Source organism: Alternaria atra, assembly GCF_907166805.1.
Source record: "Alternaria atra isolate CS162 genome assembly, contig: 25, whole genome shotgun sequence".
Taxonomy (NCBI): domain Eukaryota; kingdom Fungi; phylum Ascomycota; class Dothideomycetes; order Pleosporales; family Pleosporaceae; genus Alternaria; species Alternaria atra.
The window spans coordinates 2,599,380-2,617,085 of NW_025091323.1; the positions used below are offsets into that span (position 1 = coordinate 2,599,380).

The following is a 17,706-nucleotide window of genomic DNA, read 5'->3' on the forward strand; positions in this document are numbered from 1 at the left end:
TCTGCGTTGCATCCGCATTGGTACTGGCGTTTCAAGGTCTCTTGGGTCTAATGGAGAAGGGAACTTCAGGATTCTGTGTATAAATAGTTTATGGATGTGTAATGACGATACCAACATTTCCCTTCGACAGGAGAAGAAAGTGCAATGAACCGTTTGTGATGACGAAATGAGTGCTCTAGCTTATCCCCGCATCCTTGCGGCCTCGATCGTTCTGCTCTCTACGCCTTTGCTACAAGAGTTCTTCATCGCCGTGACCTGACCCGTCAACGTGGTCTCCTTGTGACATGCTCATTGCTTCCGGATATCAGGAACGCCGGCGTACGGCACCTGAAGAGATACTAGTGATCTGAGCGTAGTCACCGTCACCGCACACCAGCAATCATGTGCTGCATGGCTTCCCACGTAGATGCATACTTACCACATTCGGTATCCGAGTGCCCTCACATTCAGATCCCGCAAACGTCAGCGCTGTCATTGAGGTGGCGGCATCCTTGCTACCGAAGTATTGGGCAACGCATGTGTTCACAAGTTCGGACCCTATTGGCTGCGCGACGTTTACTACGAGCCGCGTCTATTTCCTCGGTAGCGATATGCACAAGTCTAACGCATTTCCCCGCGGGTGCAGGACTTTGGGAGTATAAAATGGGCCTTTGGCGCTCTCACATTGCTGGGCATCGAGGCTTGTCAGTGCTTGATTCTCTTGGTATACTTCTTTGGGCCTTAGGTTCTTACAAACACGAAGATGCGCTTTACGACAAACACCGCCCGTAAGGGTGCATTGCTTGCACTCATTGCGAGAGCCGGAGCTGCACCGACAACGACAATTTCTGTGGCAGGAAAAGCGGGTGCAAGCAGTGCATATGTGTACCCTCCCGCTGGCAGTAAGTTCAGATGGAACTGCGGAGAGAGCAGAGAGCTAATGGTTTGGTTGTGCAGCCGAGGTCAACTCTCAACTCTTCCCACCAGAGTCCGTAGTAGGCTTCCCTGGCCGTGAGTTGCATATGCATCTCTAGGTCGCTATCTCCAAACTAACGCGAAACTTCATCAGCAACATCCACAGGAGTCGAGCCTAATGCCATCCAAACAGCACCATCGTATCCCTACAACGATGGCGATGCATCTTCGTATCCTCTTATCAAGCCTCAGCCGCATGGCAGTGGTTCACAGTCGCCAAATTTTGACATCACAAAGTACTGGGGCAACTTGAGTCCCTGGTATTCTGTTCGCAGTGCAGATTACGGCCTTCCCAATGCTAGTCCTCTGGTCCCGGATGGCTGCGACATTACGCAAATGCATCTGCTATACCGTCACGGTGCTAGGTACCCGACCAGTGGTGCCGCGCCTGCGACTCTTGCTCAGAAGATTGCCAATGCTACGAAGACCGGTCTTGCAGTCTCTGGAGAGCTTTCTTTCTTAAGCGACTGGACGTATAAGTTGGGTGCTGAGCTGTAAGGGTTCTTGAACGAGCTGCATGTGAGACGTATACTAACTTCCTACATCCACATTCAGTCTTACGCCATCTGGTCGCAGCATGAACTTCCTGTTGGGTATTGAGTATCGTGAGTTGTACGGACATCTACTCAACAACTTCACGGAAGCTGGTACTATCCCGGTCTTCCGAACACAGTCTCAAGATCGAATGGTCAAGACTGCAGAGAACTTTGCTGCCGGCTTCTTTGGCGTGCCCGAGTACATGGACGAAGTTAGCATCGAATTGCTCGTCGAGACTCCGGGTGTCAACAACTCCGGTGCACCCTACGAAATCTGTAACAACTCAAACATCGCCACTCGAGGAAGCATTGGTAGTCATGTAGCGGCACAATTTGCGAATAACGCTTTCAATGCCACTATCGCTCGTCTCCAGTCGCAGGTTATCGGCATCAACTTCACTTCCACCGACGCCATCGCTATGCTCCAGCTTTGCTCATACGAGACGCATGCGCTCGGCTACTCCGCCTTCTGCAATCTCTTCAACGAGGAGGACTTCCTGAACTACGAGTACTACTTCGATCTCTCCTTCTACTACAACAACGGCCCTGGCTCGCCTGTGTCGGCCGCGCAAGGCAAGGGTTTCCTGGACGAGTTCATCGCTCGCTTCACTCATCAGTACCCTGGGGCGAACTCTGCATTGAACGAGACGTTTGACAACTCCTCAACATACTTTTCGCTCAATCAGTCCATCTACGCAGACGCCACTCACGAAGTCGTTGTCCTCGATACACTCACCGCTTTCAATCTGACAGCGCTGTTCAAGGGCCCGCCACTGAGTCCTCAGGGTAACCAAGGTCAAAACAGCTTCGTTGCCAGCAAATTGGTACCATTCGCAACACACTTCACTACCCAAGTGCTTTCTTGCCCAGCTATGCAGCCATCCAAGCAGATCCGCTTCATTGTGTACGTACCCTCTTTTCATTCCAAGCTTGATGCACGACTAATTGTACTTCATAGCAACGACGCTGTCATTCCAATTGACGAGTCGCACCCGGGCTGCCCAGCTAACCCCGACGGTCTTTGTTCGTTCGACAACGTAGTTGAGGTTTTGCAGAAGCGTAGTGCGGAGATTAATTTTGACTACGACTGCTTTGCAAACTATACGGCTGCCCCTGGACAAGACTACAACGGGAGGGCACCAAGATCTTAGATCGCATGGGGAAACAAAGACAGCCATGAGATTATATAAAAATGGTAACGTAATACAATGATCATTGATAAAGCCATCATTTGCGGTCTGCTTCCTTCAACGATTCACTAACTACTTGCCACAACTTTCACAGCTGCAGGTGGGTGGCTGCGCGGCCAATCCAATTGCCTCAGCATGGTATTCACGTATGTCACGTTTGTTTCATACGCAAGTTTTGGAGTATTGCAGTTTTTAGTTGCTTGCGTGCCCCTCTCATGTAAGGCACCAAGCGCCATCAGCCCTTTTCAATACAATCCTTCTCCATATAGGAACCCCCACCTCCTTTCAGCTATCACCTTTTTTGCTCCTCCTCAAGTCTACCAGCCTGTGGTTTGTTTTCTCGATCTACAAGCATTTGATTCTACCAAACATGGAGAACGTCTCTGCAAGCAAATATGGATAAGCTCTTCGGCATCTTTGGTCGCTCGAAGATTAAGTCCACCTCCGAGATTGACTCATCCTCCTCCACGACCCCTAACGCCAACACTGAAGATGGCACTTCAAAACGAACATCAACGACAGCTCTAGACCTAGCACAAGCACAGTGCAATCCCATGACGATGATAGAAATGAATTACTGTTCACCTCCTCGAAACTCTACCCGACGCCAACATCAAGGCACTGGCAGTAGTACGTTTTCCACAGTCTCCGAACTTTCAGAAAATTCAACATCATCACCTGTCACCACTTCCTCCTCATTCACGCGGAGTCGCTCTAATGTGATATCCTCTCGGTCTTCCAGTCAAGCTAGACATTCCCATCAATCCCATCTCCACAAATCGGGGCGTCGTACTTCAGTAAGATCGCGTTATAATTCTTCGATACCTGAGACTCCGGTTGAATCTCCGGCTGCCTTTTATACGCAGCACAGCGACAGTCATACGCAGGTGGCGAGGTCGTTTTCCCCAATAAGGAAGGGGAATGTGGGCTATGAGAGTAAAGAATTAGATATGGTGGCGGAGATTGAGGAGGAGAGCAAGAAGTGGAGGGATTGAGAGGATTATCCGAAAAATCAGCATGCGATGAGACGCAGAGATGAGTCTTAAAGCAAGCCTTGAAGGCTGTTCGCTGTTTTAGGAGACGCAATGGAGTGTCGGAAGACATGTTAGATTAAAGCGAGCTACTTGTAGGGAATGACGTATTGAGTACAGTGCATTTTGCAACTACTACTTCTCGAACTGCGCAGCACCCAGCGTACCCTTGAGATCCATTTTCAACAATCCCTCCTTCTCAATCTCGTCGCGTCTCTGCACTAATTCCTCAACATCCCAGTTCGCACTGACAAACCTCCCATTCAGAAAAGTTCTAGTCACGCCCTGCCAGCCAGCAAGCCACACAGTGATCCCACCTACTAGCTCCGGCGTATCTAAGGCGAATCTCTTGAACGAATCCAGGGTCATCTCCGTATCAACGACTCCAGGATGGAGGGCAACGGCAAGTACATTCGGATTTTCGGCTGCGACATACGTCATCAGTTCGAGAACGGCGAGCTTGGAAATGCCATAGGCGCTGAGGTTGGGGAAAACTTCGTAGGCTGCGCCGGTGGTGAGGGTTATGATTTTCGCAGGTGTGGACGGGTTCGGGAGTTGTTTGAGAAAAGATTGCGTCATCAAAAAGGTGCCGCGGATGTTGAGTGTCTGTATGAAGCATTAACCACAAGTACGCAATTAGGTTGAGGCAATACTTGCCATTTCGTCCCACCAAGCTGTCTGGTCGACATTCTCAACTGGGCCGATGGCTTTGAAAATACCCGCATTATTGATAAGAACATCGGCGTGTCCATATCTGTTCACGACTGTTTCAAAGAGCGCTGCTACTGACACTGGATCAGCGATGTCGGTCGGGACTGGAAGAGTCTCCACTTCCGGATGAGATCCAGCAATGAACTTGGCAACCTCTTCTAGCTTGTGAGCGCTTCGCGCAACGAGCACGATAGCCTTTGCACCAGCAGCAGCGAAGGATGGTACGAAAGCCTGAGCCTGTCAGCTTGTTGTCAAGGTGTAGAGATTTTAGGTACACATACTTGAGCTCCTAGACCTTGGCTGGCGCCAGTGATGATAACCACTCTTCCTTTCTGCGAGAGTGAAGCTTGTGTAGGATCGATGGCAGAATATACATCGCGGTGCACAGTAGGCACGAACTGCTGGGCTTTTACAAAGTGGTCGACAGGAAGCGCGTCCATTCTATTCGATATCTTGTTCTTTACGACAAAAACAAAGAACGCTGAAGGTTGATTAGTGTAGAATTAATGTCAAGTGGTTTGCCCTGGCTTGGAGTGTGCAGCGGATGGGTAGTTGATCGTGTTCGGTATGGAAGTGTAACCAAGCTGTGTAGATCAGTGGTCAAATTCAGATTTATAGTGAGTGTCAGGGTGATCATAACAACGTATTACAAATTTATCCAGTTGGTCGTAAGCATATACAATGAGGGTCGTGACTTGAGCGCTAGCTGGTTGAGAAGCTAAGCAGCCATAGATACCAGTCGTTAGCAAAGGTGAGACCGTAAGACATTAGACATAAGCACCAATGCTAAAGTGTTGCCGTTGGCATCTGCAAAGACAAGGATGTCTTCCTTCCAAATCTAGTCTAGTCCTATTCTGTCTCAGCCGCGAAATCATCCAAGAAACTTGGCGGCGTAGTTTCAGCCGGGAAGATGTTCATGGGGTTATGATTCACGATTTGCATAACTTCGTCGCGAATCAGCTCATCGGTACCTGTAAAAACCTTCTCTACCCATACTACGCTCTTGATAATCGACATAATATCGTCCCACTCTTGCAGCTGCATACCACTCATCAGAATGCCAAGCATGAACACAAATTGGCTCCGTTCTGCAAGATCTTTGGTTTCGACAGCGGCAACGTACAGTACCCAGATTAGCAGAGGTTTCAAGTCGTTCCATTCGATCATATTCTTCATGAGCACAAGTAGGAGATTACGAGATATGGCGGCTGTCCATACTGGCGATTGGCCTAGTTTTCTCCAGAGTGGCGCCAGGAAGAGTAACGTTCCAAGACGACATACTTCTTCAATGACAAACTCTGTGGACTCGCCGTGGTCCAAAGGCCGAATAGCTAAGAGGCGGTACATGGTCGGCTCCATCCAACTACCACTCGTAATTGCTAGCATCAGCTGCTGCTCGTTGAAAGCTCGATCAAGAGAGATTAGCTGTACTACATCATCAAAGACGGTGATAAAGCCGAGCTGCATTGGTAACTGGCGTTTCCATGCTAACGATACAGCATTACAAGGTCTTGGGGAATTCGGTGGAGATTTGGAATCCGCTATCCATTGTCGTGGCATAGGAACAACTGGCGGGTGGTCTTGATAGAAGTTCCCTATGAGATCTGCCCTACTCGTATGTCAGTGGATGTTCAAGCCCGACTCCACTCCAGTCATACCTACCAGCTCACTGTGATTCGCAAGTATTCTTTGGTGATGGCATCGTAGCCGCCCCGGAGTCCCACAATTCTGACCAATGCGTTGCTATGTTTCTGCCAGTCGTTGCCTGTAAAGTTTCCCAACAGAGCCTGGAAGATGTCAGCCTTGTCGCCATCATCACGATATAAGCTGCTCACAAAGTGAATCATAAAAGACGCCACGGCACCTATCACTTCATCGCTTGTACGTTTGTTCGGATCATTCATCATTTGGGCGGTATGGCGGAGCGCTTTATTATGATGTTTCAGTGCTATGGCATCGTCCTGGGAGGGATAGTATCCATTATGCCTCTGGAAGAGGAAGTTTTGAGAATTCGACAGCATGTTGTGGAAAGCAGCTGCATCGCTGAGTCCAACGGGGTACCAGGAGCCGCGAAGCTGGCTAGGATGATTGTTGTCCTCAGTGCTGAATACTACACCAAGTCAGGAAAGAGTTCGACCACATCAGGAAAATGCGCCTACCATTTGCTAGCAACGATCGATCGGAATCATCGAGTTCGATTGGGTAGGAGTTGAATGGGTCAAGCTGGCCGCCACCAAATCGATCGATGTCTACGCGACTTTCAGACGGATTCCGAAATTCAAGGATGACCTCGTTGCGGGCCTTCTTCGTTTTGGGTTTCCTCCTGGCTTTACCAACTTCAGTCATGGCCAGACGACGGATGCGAAGTTGGGTTTCTTCATTCTTCAGATCGTCTGGATGTGTGAGGTTCACAAAGTTGAAGCTTGGTTTCGTAGAGCGATCCATGGTGAAAAGTTGAGGGTCGCGATTGCAGTCCCTCTTCAGACGACTCTGTCCTTCAATTTATACACTGGGCATAAGTGAGCGCAGCGACAACCTTATGTCATCGACAATTGACGTCTGTTGCCATAATGGAGGCGGCACTGGGTGGAGTGGCAGCTGAGCTTAAGGTGATGCCGACGGCCTGCAGGGCAATCGCACAAGAGGGGCGACGTTCCCAAGGCGGCGGCAAGCGAACAGGCCACTCAAAGGCTGGCTGGCAACACGAAGGCGAACCCCATGGAAGCAAAATCAAACATCGATGTTGAGCCGAATGATAATGGACGTTACAGTCCGGATGAACGAACGATGCGCTTCCGGGGGCGTGTAAATTAGTAATGTAGGTTACTTGCCGCTCGTGAGTAAGCAACAAAAGCTGGGCAAACATGCTCGTCCGTCCGCATCAATGCAGACGGCATGACTAATAGTGTGAGCGAGTCATCGATGGAATACAAAACCTCCTGTGTGACAAAGCGACGCAAGCTGTTCCGATATTTTTCTATGAACCTCAAAACAGCGACACAGATCCCTTGTTCTGCGCCATGACTTTCTTCGGCACAACCCCGGAGATTTCTAACCACCAACACGTATTCCTGCCTTCAATGTCACTATTGCGTCGTCTCGATTTCCATGAAGTCTCACCTCCTCCATCAAATCCGGCTCACCAAGCAGAAGTGCCTTAGCCACAATTCTCCAGCTCACCACGTCACCTCCCTTAGTCTCTAATGGTTGCAAAATCCAAACTCTCAACGGTATGCAGCTCACACCGAGCAGGTCAGTGGGTATTGCTGCTTGAAGCTCGTCGAACTGGGCCTCTTTCCAATGTTCGTTGATGGCCATGCTAGTCATGAGAGCTTGACGCCCGTCCATGGTGCATTGCAAGCGGAGTGGAAGGTAGCCAATGTAATACATTGAACGAGGATCCGTTACCCACGTCAGGAAGAAGTTAGCGTCTTCTACATTGAACGCGATCCTTTTCAACGTTTCCGGACTCGCATTTCGATGTAGTTGTTCCAAAAATCTCTGGGCTGGTACACTCAGCGCCGTGTTCGGCTGAAGATCTTGGTGTAGGCCGTGGTTGTAATTGGGGTGCACAACATCGCGCTTGAGCTGCTCCCATAAAGCAGCAGTGAACTGAATGCCATTATCGATACATATGGCGATAAACCTTCGACGGTGCTCATCGTAATCGCTGTCCAGTCGTACATTGGATGGGTCCGCGAAGATTCCATTTGGAGTGTGCTTTAATGGCTGTGTGGTTCTTATCACGTCGGGAAAAACCTGGTTGGCAGTCTGCAATTCTGTATCGTCCCGCCTCAATCCCCAAGGCGCCTTGAGAAAGATCGTGTCGAGCTCGAGGAATTCTGTTGAGATATGTCGGATGCCCTGCACGCTTCCGAGGGTGAAATCTGGGATCGTGGTATCCTGAGCAACGAGACTTCGTGATAGCCATGTCGTGTTGCCGTTGAGTCTGATCGATTTGCTGTCCATCATACTAAGCGGGTATGTTTCTCCTGCAGCAAGAGCTAAGAGGGTACTGAGATACAAAACCTTCTCTTTATTGCTTACTTCGTCGCCCCAATACGCTAATCCACGGCCACTAATGTTTAACATGATACTGATTTGGTCGCCGATGTATTGGCATACTTTCTGCGCAACGCCGTTGTGACGAGCCATGATGCTTGGCCTCAATGTTTCTCCGTCGCGTGTTGCCGGATTTCTACCACTAGGTCTATACATTGTAAGGATCACTGCGGTTTTAGATTGGGTTATTTCGAAGCTTTCTTCGGCATACGAAAGGTCCATTCCCGTGGATATAATAAGGCGGAGGTCTAACCACTTCACCTTCACAGTGGAGCCATCAGGACCATTCATGATAAAGGTCGCCGTGTGGATATCGTGATGCCTCATGTCGCTATCAGGTTCGTTGACAAAAAACTCATGAAAGCACCAGGCTCGATCCCACTGCAACATGTAGGGTCGAGGTCAGTATATGTTTCAAGGTGAATCTCTAACCCATACACGTACCCATCGCGCTTTTTCCATCTTACGCCATACAGAAACGTAAAGATGTCTAACGTCCGGCTCAGGTACCCATCCGGTTTGGTAGCCTTTTGTGATGCCCTCACACTGTTTCACAAATTTCGTCTCCGCCTCGTCAAGGGTCACATCTTCTAGTAGAACCAATAATCGGATACACGATCGATAGATTACGTCCATGGCGGCAACAGATTTCTGCTTGTCGACAGTATCCTCCTGATCGATACAGAGCTGGTCAATCCATATCCCCTCGCGGGGATGGTCTTTGTCGCTCAAGATTGCGTCTACAAATGGTTTGCTAAATGGCCAACGGTCGTGCGGTTTGCAGCCTGGATACGGATAATCCGCTGAATGCCAGCAATAAGAGATCGCTAGATACTGGCGTACATACAAGCCGTTGTCGAATGCTTCCCGAGCATCGGCCGGGAAGATCAGGCGAAACGGGGTTTCCAAGACTGTTGCTGATGAGCGTTTAGAGAATTGAGCAGCGACATCTGGACACCATGCTCTTAGATTTCGAAGAATTAGGTCAGCCTCGTCTCCACTCTCGTCAAGCTTGGAGAGGCCGTAATCGAAGATCTCAGCTTTGTTCTCTGGGGTGAGCGTCAATTGGAAGATGCTGTCGCTGATATACTCAATGCTTGCATCCCTAGGAGTCACAGGTGGTTGGGTGTCCATGTTGTCGCACAGGTGGTTGGTGTACGAAACTCTGTCGCTTCCCTCCCCATCGAGCGCCAACGGTTGCAATGGCGGGGTAAGCCATGAGGCTCACAAAAACATCTAATCTTGCTGAATCTGTATCTAAAAGTGGCTGGGGAGGCAGCCTTAAGTGGAATCACCTCGGGATCGAGGACGGACAGTGGCGCTAAATCCAGTACACGTTAGCGTGCCAAGCAATGGCTGGATAACATGGAAAATTTGCCCTGCCTCCCTTCTGTTTCTTCACGCACCATCAGACAGTTCAACACCCATCTCATCCGCATCTTTACGTCTTGTATCGATGCGACCCGAGTTTATCCATTGGGTGATTGCGATATAGCGCTGCGGAGAAGGAACCAAGTGCTCCATTAGAGCTGGCTGCGCATTTTTTCGGTTGCGCAGGCGGTGTCATATGAGCGGTACATACCACACTATCCACAATTATCGTGGTTCTTGAACGAAAACTGCTTCGAGAGAATGAGACCTTGCAATGTTATCTGTATGATTTGGCTGATAGCAGCGTGTCAGCGTGACCTGCAGGATGTGCCATTGCGTTTTCCCCTAGGGCGCAATATCGCGCGTCTACGGGTGCGCGCTACTCCTGGCGTGTATATTTTCCATTTTGGCTTGCTATCGCACTACAGCTGTGTTTGGCTTCCATCAAGATGAGCTGTATGTCCTGTTGTCGTTGTCGCGCACCTACAACTGTGTGCGATCGTGATATAGAAGTGATTTTTGTCTCATTTACCTCATGTTCGCATGTAGGCTGCAGCATTGTGTGTCTTCAACTTATTTGATAGATGCTCGGTGTGTTATAATTTAGTGCATAGGGACCTGAAGGTATTTGGAAACCGCGGGTGGGCCGCAGAGAGATACATATACATCTATGTAGAAGTTACAGACAGAGACAAAGGTACGCGTCCAAAATTCTTGCCTACGTGGAGACTCATGCTCTTCGATTCTTCGTTGGAATGGTGTAGTAAAGAGCAACCCGATCAAAGGAACTGTGGAGTATGTAGCTTGTGAAGTAACCACCAATACTTTTCGGTTTGGAGGACTACGATAAACTTCACTATTTCTCTCAAGTGTGACTCGAGAACCAAACTTCCCACCCCATGCATGATGATACGCCACATCGACACCAAACCCTAGGATAAGATACAAGTTGCATTCTACATGAACAGCGCGTTCATGTAAACCACGACGAATTTCCTAATGCCTTTGTTACATTATATACCTGGGGTGCTCCTCTCCGTTGAGACGTTGTTCGTCAGTCGGCTGACAAAATATCGGGGTCTCAAAACTGTAGCTACTAGGGTTCTCTACGATACCGCCAGGCAAGAGCTGAGCTCGCGGTAAGAACTTGACAAGTTCTTGCAGTGGCTTTGGGACCTTGTTCTCCGTGATCGCCCACTTCAACGGGGAAACGCCTGCGAAGCCACGTGCTGCAGCAGCCTTCAGTTCGGCAAGACTCTCTGGATGAGAGGTGGGCGTATGGCCTACGTTGTTGAGTCGCTTGACGGTCTGGTACAAAAGGCCCAACCCAGACGATAGGTCGCTATGATCGTCGATGTCATAGTATGCCTCCCAAATTTCTTCGATAGAAGTTAGATGGTAGACGTTGTCAGGCAGCTCAGTCAGAATCTCGTAAATGTGCGCTGCTATGCTCAGCTCCGCGTAGCGCTCATCAACAAGGAACGTACCGCCACCGCTGAGAATACCGAGCATACCGTAGCAAGTATATATTGACATTCGAGAAAAACGTGTGGAACCTAGATCCAAGCCCCCTGCCATCTCAGCGATTGCCATATTGTATTGTAAAGCCACTACGAAGGTAACGAAGATGCAGCTGTCGAACGTCCAGAAACGGACATCAAGGGGTGGTGGAGCTATCTTCAGCCAATTTTTCTTGAGGATACATGCGCTCGAGTAGCACATGTAAGCATTTGAGTAGAAGCCCTGTGTGAGGTATTCGTCGCCACGATGCTTGAGCCACATGAGAGACGCGATCACCTCTCCCATCACTTCTATAGATAGTTTTTGGCTCATGCCCGTCTTTGACAGACTGAGCTCTATTCGCTCTTTGTAGATGTGCTGTTGCTGTATATAGTCCTCGGACTTCTCGGCAAGATTGTTGTCTGCGTGTCCAACGACTTTGGTCTTGTGAAGTAAGTCCCGCATGACTTGGAATTCCAGGATCAGATGTTGATATCGCTTTGGCTGTTGACCGGAGGTGACGATGACCTCAGATTTGATGCCGTGGATACCTCAACTCGCTTTTGTGTCATCAGAGATCAGAGTTCCTGGACAGTTGCGGCGACAATAGGCGAGATCGTTCATGCGTAGTACTTGCATGAAACAAGCCAGGTCTTTTTCGAGTACTAGCAGTGACATCGACGTGTGTGTACTGCTCTTAACCAAACTTGTCATCTCCTTTTGTGCTTGATGCTCGGCATGTGGGAAATCTACCTTGATGCGTAGACGGCCAGGTGGAGCTTGCTGGGGTACCGATCGAAGGCCCAGATGTAGAGACGTGTCCGGTAGTGACTTGGTGGCCTTGGTGTGACCAATATTGAGGTATTTTACACCCAGCCAGCGTGGGTCAATCGCGAAGGCGCCCCAGTTGAGTTCAAAGCGTACCCAAGACAGCGCGTGATGCAGGTAGCTCCTCGCAAGCCGATGAACGATTTTGTTCACGCGCAGCAGGGACGTCTCGAAGCGGTAGCCGCCAAACTCGGTGTTGGAATCTTCGAGCTTGCACTCATGGGGGTCGAAAAAATAGCTGAGAACGCGATTGAAGAGCTCTGCGGGTAGAGCCTCCAAGTCGGAGGTCGAGGTCAGGGTTGACATTATGGTTAGTTGAGTGTGGCCGAGTCTGTACATTGAAAAGGGGATACAACCGAGCCGTAAAGAACCAGTATTTATATCGTGTCAGGCGGGTGGACTAATGCTTCACTCGCAGGCCGCTCAGAAGGTAAGTAACGCTCGTCCGTGCGCACCAAAAGTGACACCCGTTGCGCGCCCTTTTCAGGCGAGATCCACCTCTCTCCCTCTTCCTTTTAGGATGACTTGTATGCAATCAACCTTTGCCATACCAACTTGACCCTTCGTCTGCTGTTCCATATCCTTGGCAGCCCAAACATGTTCAATATCGCGCAAAACTCGTTTTAAGTTTGGAAAATGCTTTACAGCATACAGCTCCTCAAAACGATCGCGGACGAATTGACGTTGTGTGCTATCGATTGCTTCGCAGCCAGCGGTGAAGAGCGGCCACATGTGTGCTGACGTAAGAGGTGAGTAGACATCGACTTGCTGTAGTTGTGATAGGCACTGGTTGATATGTTCCACGCTTATCGGGTTAGGAGCGCCTATGTCAAGCCATGTCCGGTAAAGGTAGATGAAGGCGGCATGGCGGTAGGCTTCAGCCGTCGAATTAATATCAGTATGTTCTTGGGTATTTTCCCGTTTACATGCAACGAAGTCCATAGCTAGCAAGGTCTGCTGGATATGCCGACCGGTGGTGTTCTCATCTTCCGATAAAGCCGGGCTTGTTGGTGATTGTGCCCTTCTCTTTTTGATGGCGTGCTGCAGCTGACTGATTTGTGCAACTACCAAAAGCACCTTTGCAATGCTTTCTAGCTCTTTTTCTCCTTCAATGGCGGTAAAACCTGTCTTGTGATCCACCAGTGGTTGCGAACCCCTCGAAACAGAAGAGAGAATATCGTGATATGCGAACAGGCTCACGAGAAAGCGAGCGTTCGATGAAGCAAGCCAGCTATTCCCTCCATGCCCTGATATCATGGCTTTGGCACCGATCAAATGGTTCGCAACGTGTGCTTCATCGTCGTCACCGAACAGTCGTGCTGATACCTGCATCATCATGACAGTGGCCAACGCCGGCTCAACATCCATTTCTACTGGATCTTGAATCATTCTTTGAAGCTCACGAATAGCGTCACGCTGAAAACGATAGCCTTGCAGGTGTAGCGAAGGATCATTCGATGTCAATGCGAGATGATTTGCGGCCATTGAAAGAATCGTTGATCTAAGCGCCGGAGATTCGTAGGTCATGGCCGTCAAGTGTCGTTGAAATGGTGTTGCGATACCATTCCTAGGTGCCACCGATATCAATGTGGAGAGTTGCTCAACCCAATAATTGAGGAGGTATCGATCGTCTAAAGATAAGCCATATGATAAACCTGGACTATTCATCGGTAACATGGGCATGCTTTTTGTTGACTCAGGCGATGAGAACATAAACTCAGGACTGGAACGTGCCATTGGTGTGGATGCAAAACTGATGATCGACGCTGGACTGACTGCTTGGTCCTGATCAACGGCCTTCTTCTTCCGACCCTTCCGTGGTGGTTTTGCCAATGTGCTGACGGCGTCGTCTTGCCATTGTAGCTTGACTCCGTAGCCCTTGCAAATTATTCTTAATCTTGTGCAACGTCCACAAAAGGGTTTCAATTCGTCGCACTTGTATCCGGCTTCCCTGCACGTCCAGCAACCGGTCCTCGATCTCTTGTGTGTTGCCATTTGGATATGTCAAACATCTTCGTTGATACTCCGCTAAAGACACTTATAACTTGACATCATCATGACTCAATACGACGCGTGAGTGGGCGATATTTGGAGATTGGAAGTTGAGCCGTAAAATGTCGGAGATGAGAGGTGAAGAGTGGCAAACCCTACTAGCGTTAGCTCCTTTCTCATGGGCCGAGGTCTCCAGTATCATTACCAATTCCCACACCAACAATTATCCCTTGCGAAACCTCAGACTATAGAAGCTTTCAAATTGTCAGATACAAGATCCCAGCTACAAGTGTACTCATCAAAGTTGAGCTCCATCCTGAAACTCTATATGGCCCTCTTCAAAAGTGCGCACCCATCTGAACACGCCCTCCTTTGGATCCATCACACACACGAAATGTGTAACCTCATTACAAACGGGATATTGCATTAACCACTCAGTCAGTTTCCCTGGGCTCACACCAGTTGCTGCAGTCTGTCCTCGCTTCGCTTTACGACCCTGCTCCTGGCTCCACTTCAGCCATTTCTGCTTGAGACATTGTTTCCGCATGATGCTTTCATCGAGCACTTCTTGCATACCCGCATTGAGGAAGCTGTGGTTCCGACCCTGGTTATGAACCGCGTGATCTTGAGTGGCTTGTGGATTGCCTGTAGACTCCAGTGACACATCGTGATTGGTGGTACTGATGAAAGTGGAGGAGCGTAAGGTTCTCGCGCTGTGAAAGTCTTTTTCCAGAACGACTGTCTCTATTCCCGTGCAGAATATCAAATATGCTACTGACGTACGCATGTGTGGGATGGTGTTGAATATTTCAGGTGCACTATGTGGTGGGATAGGTGCGGACGCCAAAGTTTCCTCTTCCTTGACAGAATTTTTGGAAAGCCTTCGACTTCGAGATGCACTCGGCCTGGGTAGGAGACAATCGCGTATCAGAGTAGAGATACCCGGTCTCCGTCCCAGAAGCACCATCAGCGTGTTCCAGTAATACTTGATATTTGGCCATGACAGTCCATGGGCGTTGTGGTAGGGCCGGAAGTTGAGTGATACGCTCAGCCCATTCCTCAGGCCTGTAAGTACACCCACGAAACCCACATAACCCACCGTCCTTGCTATCACATGACTAGCTGTTCTCTCAACGAACTCGAACTGTACGATGGCCTGTCGTAAAAGAGGCATAGACCAATCCAGGGTTCGGAAATGCATCATCGTTGCATCGGCCTCGGACTCCTTGACCATGACGCCACCACTCGTGCAGCCCATAAGGAGATCCAGAAAGACGTTATAAGCGACAAGTAGATACATTGGAATCCCGCATGCCTTGCTAATGCCTCTGAGCTCCTCGGTCTGTTCATCGCTATGCAGACGACGCAAGAGCGTACGGCCCAAAAAATGAAAGAATCCGACAGGCAACTTCAAGTGCTCTACTGCTTCATCGTAGAGAAACGGCATTTCGCGCAGAACATGAGCGTAGTCAGTGGCGACCAGCACATAGCGTTCGCATGGTGGTAAAGAGAGATCGATGGTGTAAATTGGAGGCGTGCTGCTTGCTGAGTTTGCTGTATGTTCAGACATGAGGAGGTGGGTTTGACTTGTAGGGGAGTTCAGAGAAAGAGCATAAGACTGAGGTTTGACGCGTGACGTGCGCTGTCTTAACTGGGGAGGCATGATGTGGTCGAGTACTGTGGGTGGTCGGTAACGTAGAAGGAAGCCACGTCTGTCGTGAAGCGTTTGACTGACAAGCTGTGGCTTTCAAGGAAGATACACGTTACGAGATAAAATCATGCTTTCGGATCGTTGTAAGGTCGCTCATTATGTACAAGCAAGCGCTGATGCCTAATGCCATCAGTGGTGGAAGGGTGGGAAAACGTACGCCATGATTACGCGTTCTACAACATGGCATACTACATCAGCCTTATCCTGCTATATCCAAAGCAAGGAAGATACTAAATGGTCGTAGGTACATAAGTGCATGTGCATGCAAACAAGTCAAACGCGGACGCGAACGAGGAAGCTACCCCAGCTTTGCAGCTCTCCACATCCGCACCTCGGCATCAGCGCATGCTTCCCCGCGGGAGTCCTTAGCCGGCGCAACAACCAACAATGTCGACGTCGAGCATGTATACTACTAAGCTCGCGTCAATTATCTTCTACTTACATCCGATCAATCGTCCCAAGTAGAACATCCTACCCAACGGCTTCACCATGACGACAGCACACCAACCACCTCCGCTGGCGGACATCCGCGTCCTTGAATTCGCAGGACTAGCCCCAGGTAACGTCGAACTCTCTCTCTAGATGTTTTTCCAGAAAAGCTTTTGAGATTACCATCTAACAATGTTCAGGCCCCTTCGCGGGTATGCTCTTAGCAGACTACGGCGCAAACGTCCTCCGCCTCGACCGCGCGCCCGCAACTGCAACCTCCGACCAACTAACGCGGCGCAAAACCTCGATATGCGTGAACCTAAAGTCCCCTGCGGGTCTGGCCCTCATCAAAAAGATTATCCCAAACGTCGACGTAGTAATCGATCCCTTCCGACCCGGCGTGCTCGAAAAAGCCGGTCTCGACCCTGACAAGGTACTATTGAAGTTGAACAAGCGGTTGATTGTTGCGCGCATGACGGGCTTCCGTCGAGATGGCAAATACAGTCAAATGGCTGGACATGATATCAACTACATTGCTGTTTCCGGTGTGTTGAGTATGTTCGGGCGGAAAGGGGAGAAGCCGTATGCACCAGGAAATGTGGTTGGGGATTTCGCAGGAGGCGGCGCAATGTGTTTCATGGGCATTGTGCTGGCGCTGCTGGCGAGGGAAAGAAGCGGCTTTGGACAGGTCGTCGAGGCGAATATGGTGGATGGAAGTGCGATATTGGCGACTATGCCACGGTTGGGATTGAAGACCGAGGTCTGGAAGCGAGAGAGGGGTACCAACATGCTGGATGGCGGCGCGCCGTTTTACGATACATACGAGACAAAAGACGGGAAGTACATGGCAGTGGGCGCTATTGAACCGCAGTTCTACGCCGCGTTACTCAAGGGTATGGGTCTTGAGCCGTCAGATCTACCTGGTAACAGGGATGATAGAGCAGATTGGCCGAAGCTCAAGGACTTCTTCGCAGCCGAGTTCAAGAAGAAGACGCGCGAGGAGTGGGAGGGTATCTTCGACGGCACAGATGCATGCTGCACGCCTGTGCTAACACAGGGTGAACTTGAGACCCAGGGCTTCGATCAACGGCCAGCCGTAACCCTCAAGTCTACACCTGGGTATGCGATACAGGACGGCGATGATGGAAGATCAGCGGCAGAGGGCCAGGGTATAGGATTGGATGGCAGCGGATGGAGCGAGAAGGGCTTGAAGCCTGGCAACGGGGGCGAAGATACGTTGAGCATATGGATGGGATGGACGAAGGGAAGGCATTATATCGAGGACCAAGGAGGTCTGGTGTGGAAGGATTCTGCAAGGTTATAGTTGCCTCGAACGCTTTCTTCATGATGACTTGCTCACTATCTTGCTTCCCATGTTCGTACACAGCCCA

The 17,706-nt window shown here is 49.8% G+C and overlaps 8 protein-coding genes across 8 annotated transcripts; 2 read left to right on the forward strand and 6 right to left on the reverse strand.

Moving 5' to 3' along the window:
- Window positions 1-742: 742 nt before the first annotated feature.
- On the forward strand, window positions 743-2,641 carry ALTATR162_LOCUS5901 (uncharacterized protein; the record flags this gene model as incomplete). Its single annotated transcript, XM_043313521.1, has 5 exons — window positions 743-881; window positions 937-990; window positions 1,061-1,448; window positions 1,510-2,394; window positions 2,449-2,641. The coding sequence occupies 5 exons, from the start codon at window positions 743-745 to the stop codon at window positions 2,639-2,641; spliced, it is 1,659 nt and encodes a 552-aa protein (XP_043169456.1).
- Window positions 2,642-3,846: 1,205 nt separating this feature from the next.
- On the reverse strand, window positions 3,847-4,862 carry ALTATR162_LOCUS5902 (uncharacterized protein; the record flags this gene model as incomplete). Its single annotated transcript, XM_043313522.1, has 3 exons — window positions 3,847-4,317; window positions 4,369-4,653; window positions 4,704-4,862. 3 exons carry the CDS (start codon window positions 4,860-4,862, stop codon window positions 3,847-3,849), a joined length of 915 nt encoding a protein of 304 aa, XP_043169457.1.
- Window positions 4,863-5,271: 409 nt separating this feature from the next.
- ALTATR162_LOCUS5903 (uncharacterized protein) lies at window positions 5,272-6,867 on the reverse strand (the record flags this gene model as incomplete). Its single annotated transcript, XM_043313523.1, has 4 exons — window positions 5,272-6,031; window positions 6,085-6,209; window positions 6,258-6,532; window positions 6,582-6,867. The coding sequence occupies 4 exons, from the start codon at window positions 6,865-6,867 to the stop codon at window positions 5,272-5,274; spliced, it is 1,446 nt and encodes a 481-aa protein (XP_043169458.1).
- Window positions 6,868-7,473: 606 nt separating this feature from the next.
- Window positions 7,474-9,618, reverse strand: ALTATR162_LOCUS5904 (uncharacterized protein; the record flags this gene model as incomplete). The annotated part of the gene is made up of 2 exons (XM_043313524.1): window positions 7,474-8,865; window positions 8,929-9,618. The coding sequence occupies 2 exons, from the start codon at window positions 9,616-9,618 to the stop codon at window positions 7,474-7,476; spliced, it is 2,082 nt and encodes a 693-aa protein (XP_043169459.1).
- A 1,245-nt stretch (window positions 9,619-10,863) lies between these two features.
- Window positions 10,864-12,489, reverse strand: ALTATR162_LOCUS5905 (uncharacterized protein; the record flags this gene model as incomplete). The annotated part of the gene is made up of 2 exons (XM_043313525.1): window positions 10,864-11,906; window positions 11,961-12,489. 2 exons carry the CDS (start codon window positions 12,487-12,489, stop codon window positions 10,864-10,866), a joined length of 1,572 nt encoding a protein of 523 aa, XP_043169460.1.
- Window positions 12,490-12,666: 177 nt separating this feature from the next.
- ALTATR162_LOCUS5906 (uncharacterized protein) lies at window positions 12,667-13,710 on the reverse strand (the record flags this gene model as incomplete). Its single annotated transcript, XM_043313526.1, has 1 exon — window positions 12,667-13,710. The coding sequence occupies one exon, from the start codon at window positions 13,708-13,710 to the stop codon at window positions 12,667-12,669; it is 1,044 nt and encodes a 347-aa protein (XP_043169461.1).
- Window positions 13,711-14,473: 763 nt separating this feature from the next.
- ALTATR162_LOCUS5907 (uncharacterized protein) lies at window positions 14,474-15,838 on the reverse strand (the record flags this gene model as incomplete). Its single annotated transcript, XM_043313527.1, has 1 exon — window positions 14,474-15,838. One exon carries the CDS (start codon window positions 15,836-15,838, stop codon window positions 14,474-14,476), a length of 1,365 nt encoding a protein of 454 aa, XP_043169462.1.
- A 537-nt stretch (window positions 15,839-16,375) lies between these two features.
- Window positions 16,376-17,639, forward strand: ALTATR162_LOCUS5908 (uncharacterized protein; the record flags this gene model as incomplete). The annotated part of the gene is made up of 2 exons (XM_043313528.1): window positions 16,376-16,445; window positions 16,516-17,639. The coding sequence occupies 2 exons, from the start codon at window positions 16,376-16,378 to the stop codon at window positions 17,637-17,639; spliced, it is 1,194 nt and encodes a 397-aa protein (XP_043169463.1).
- Window positions 17,640-17,706: the final 67 nt, after the last annotated feature.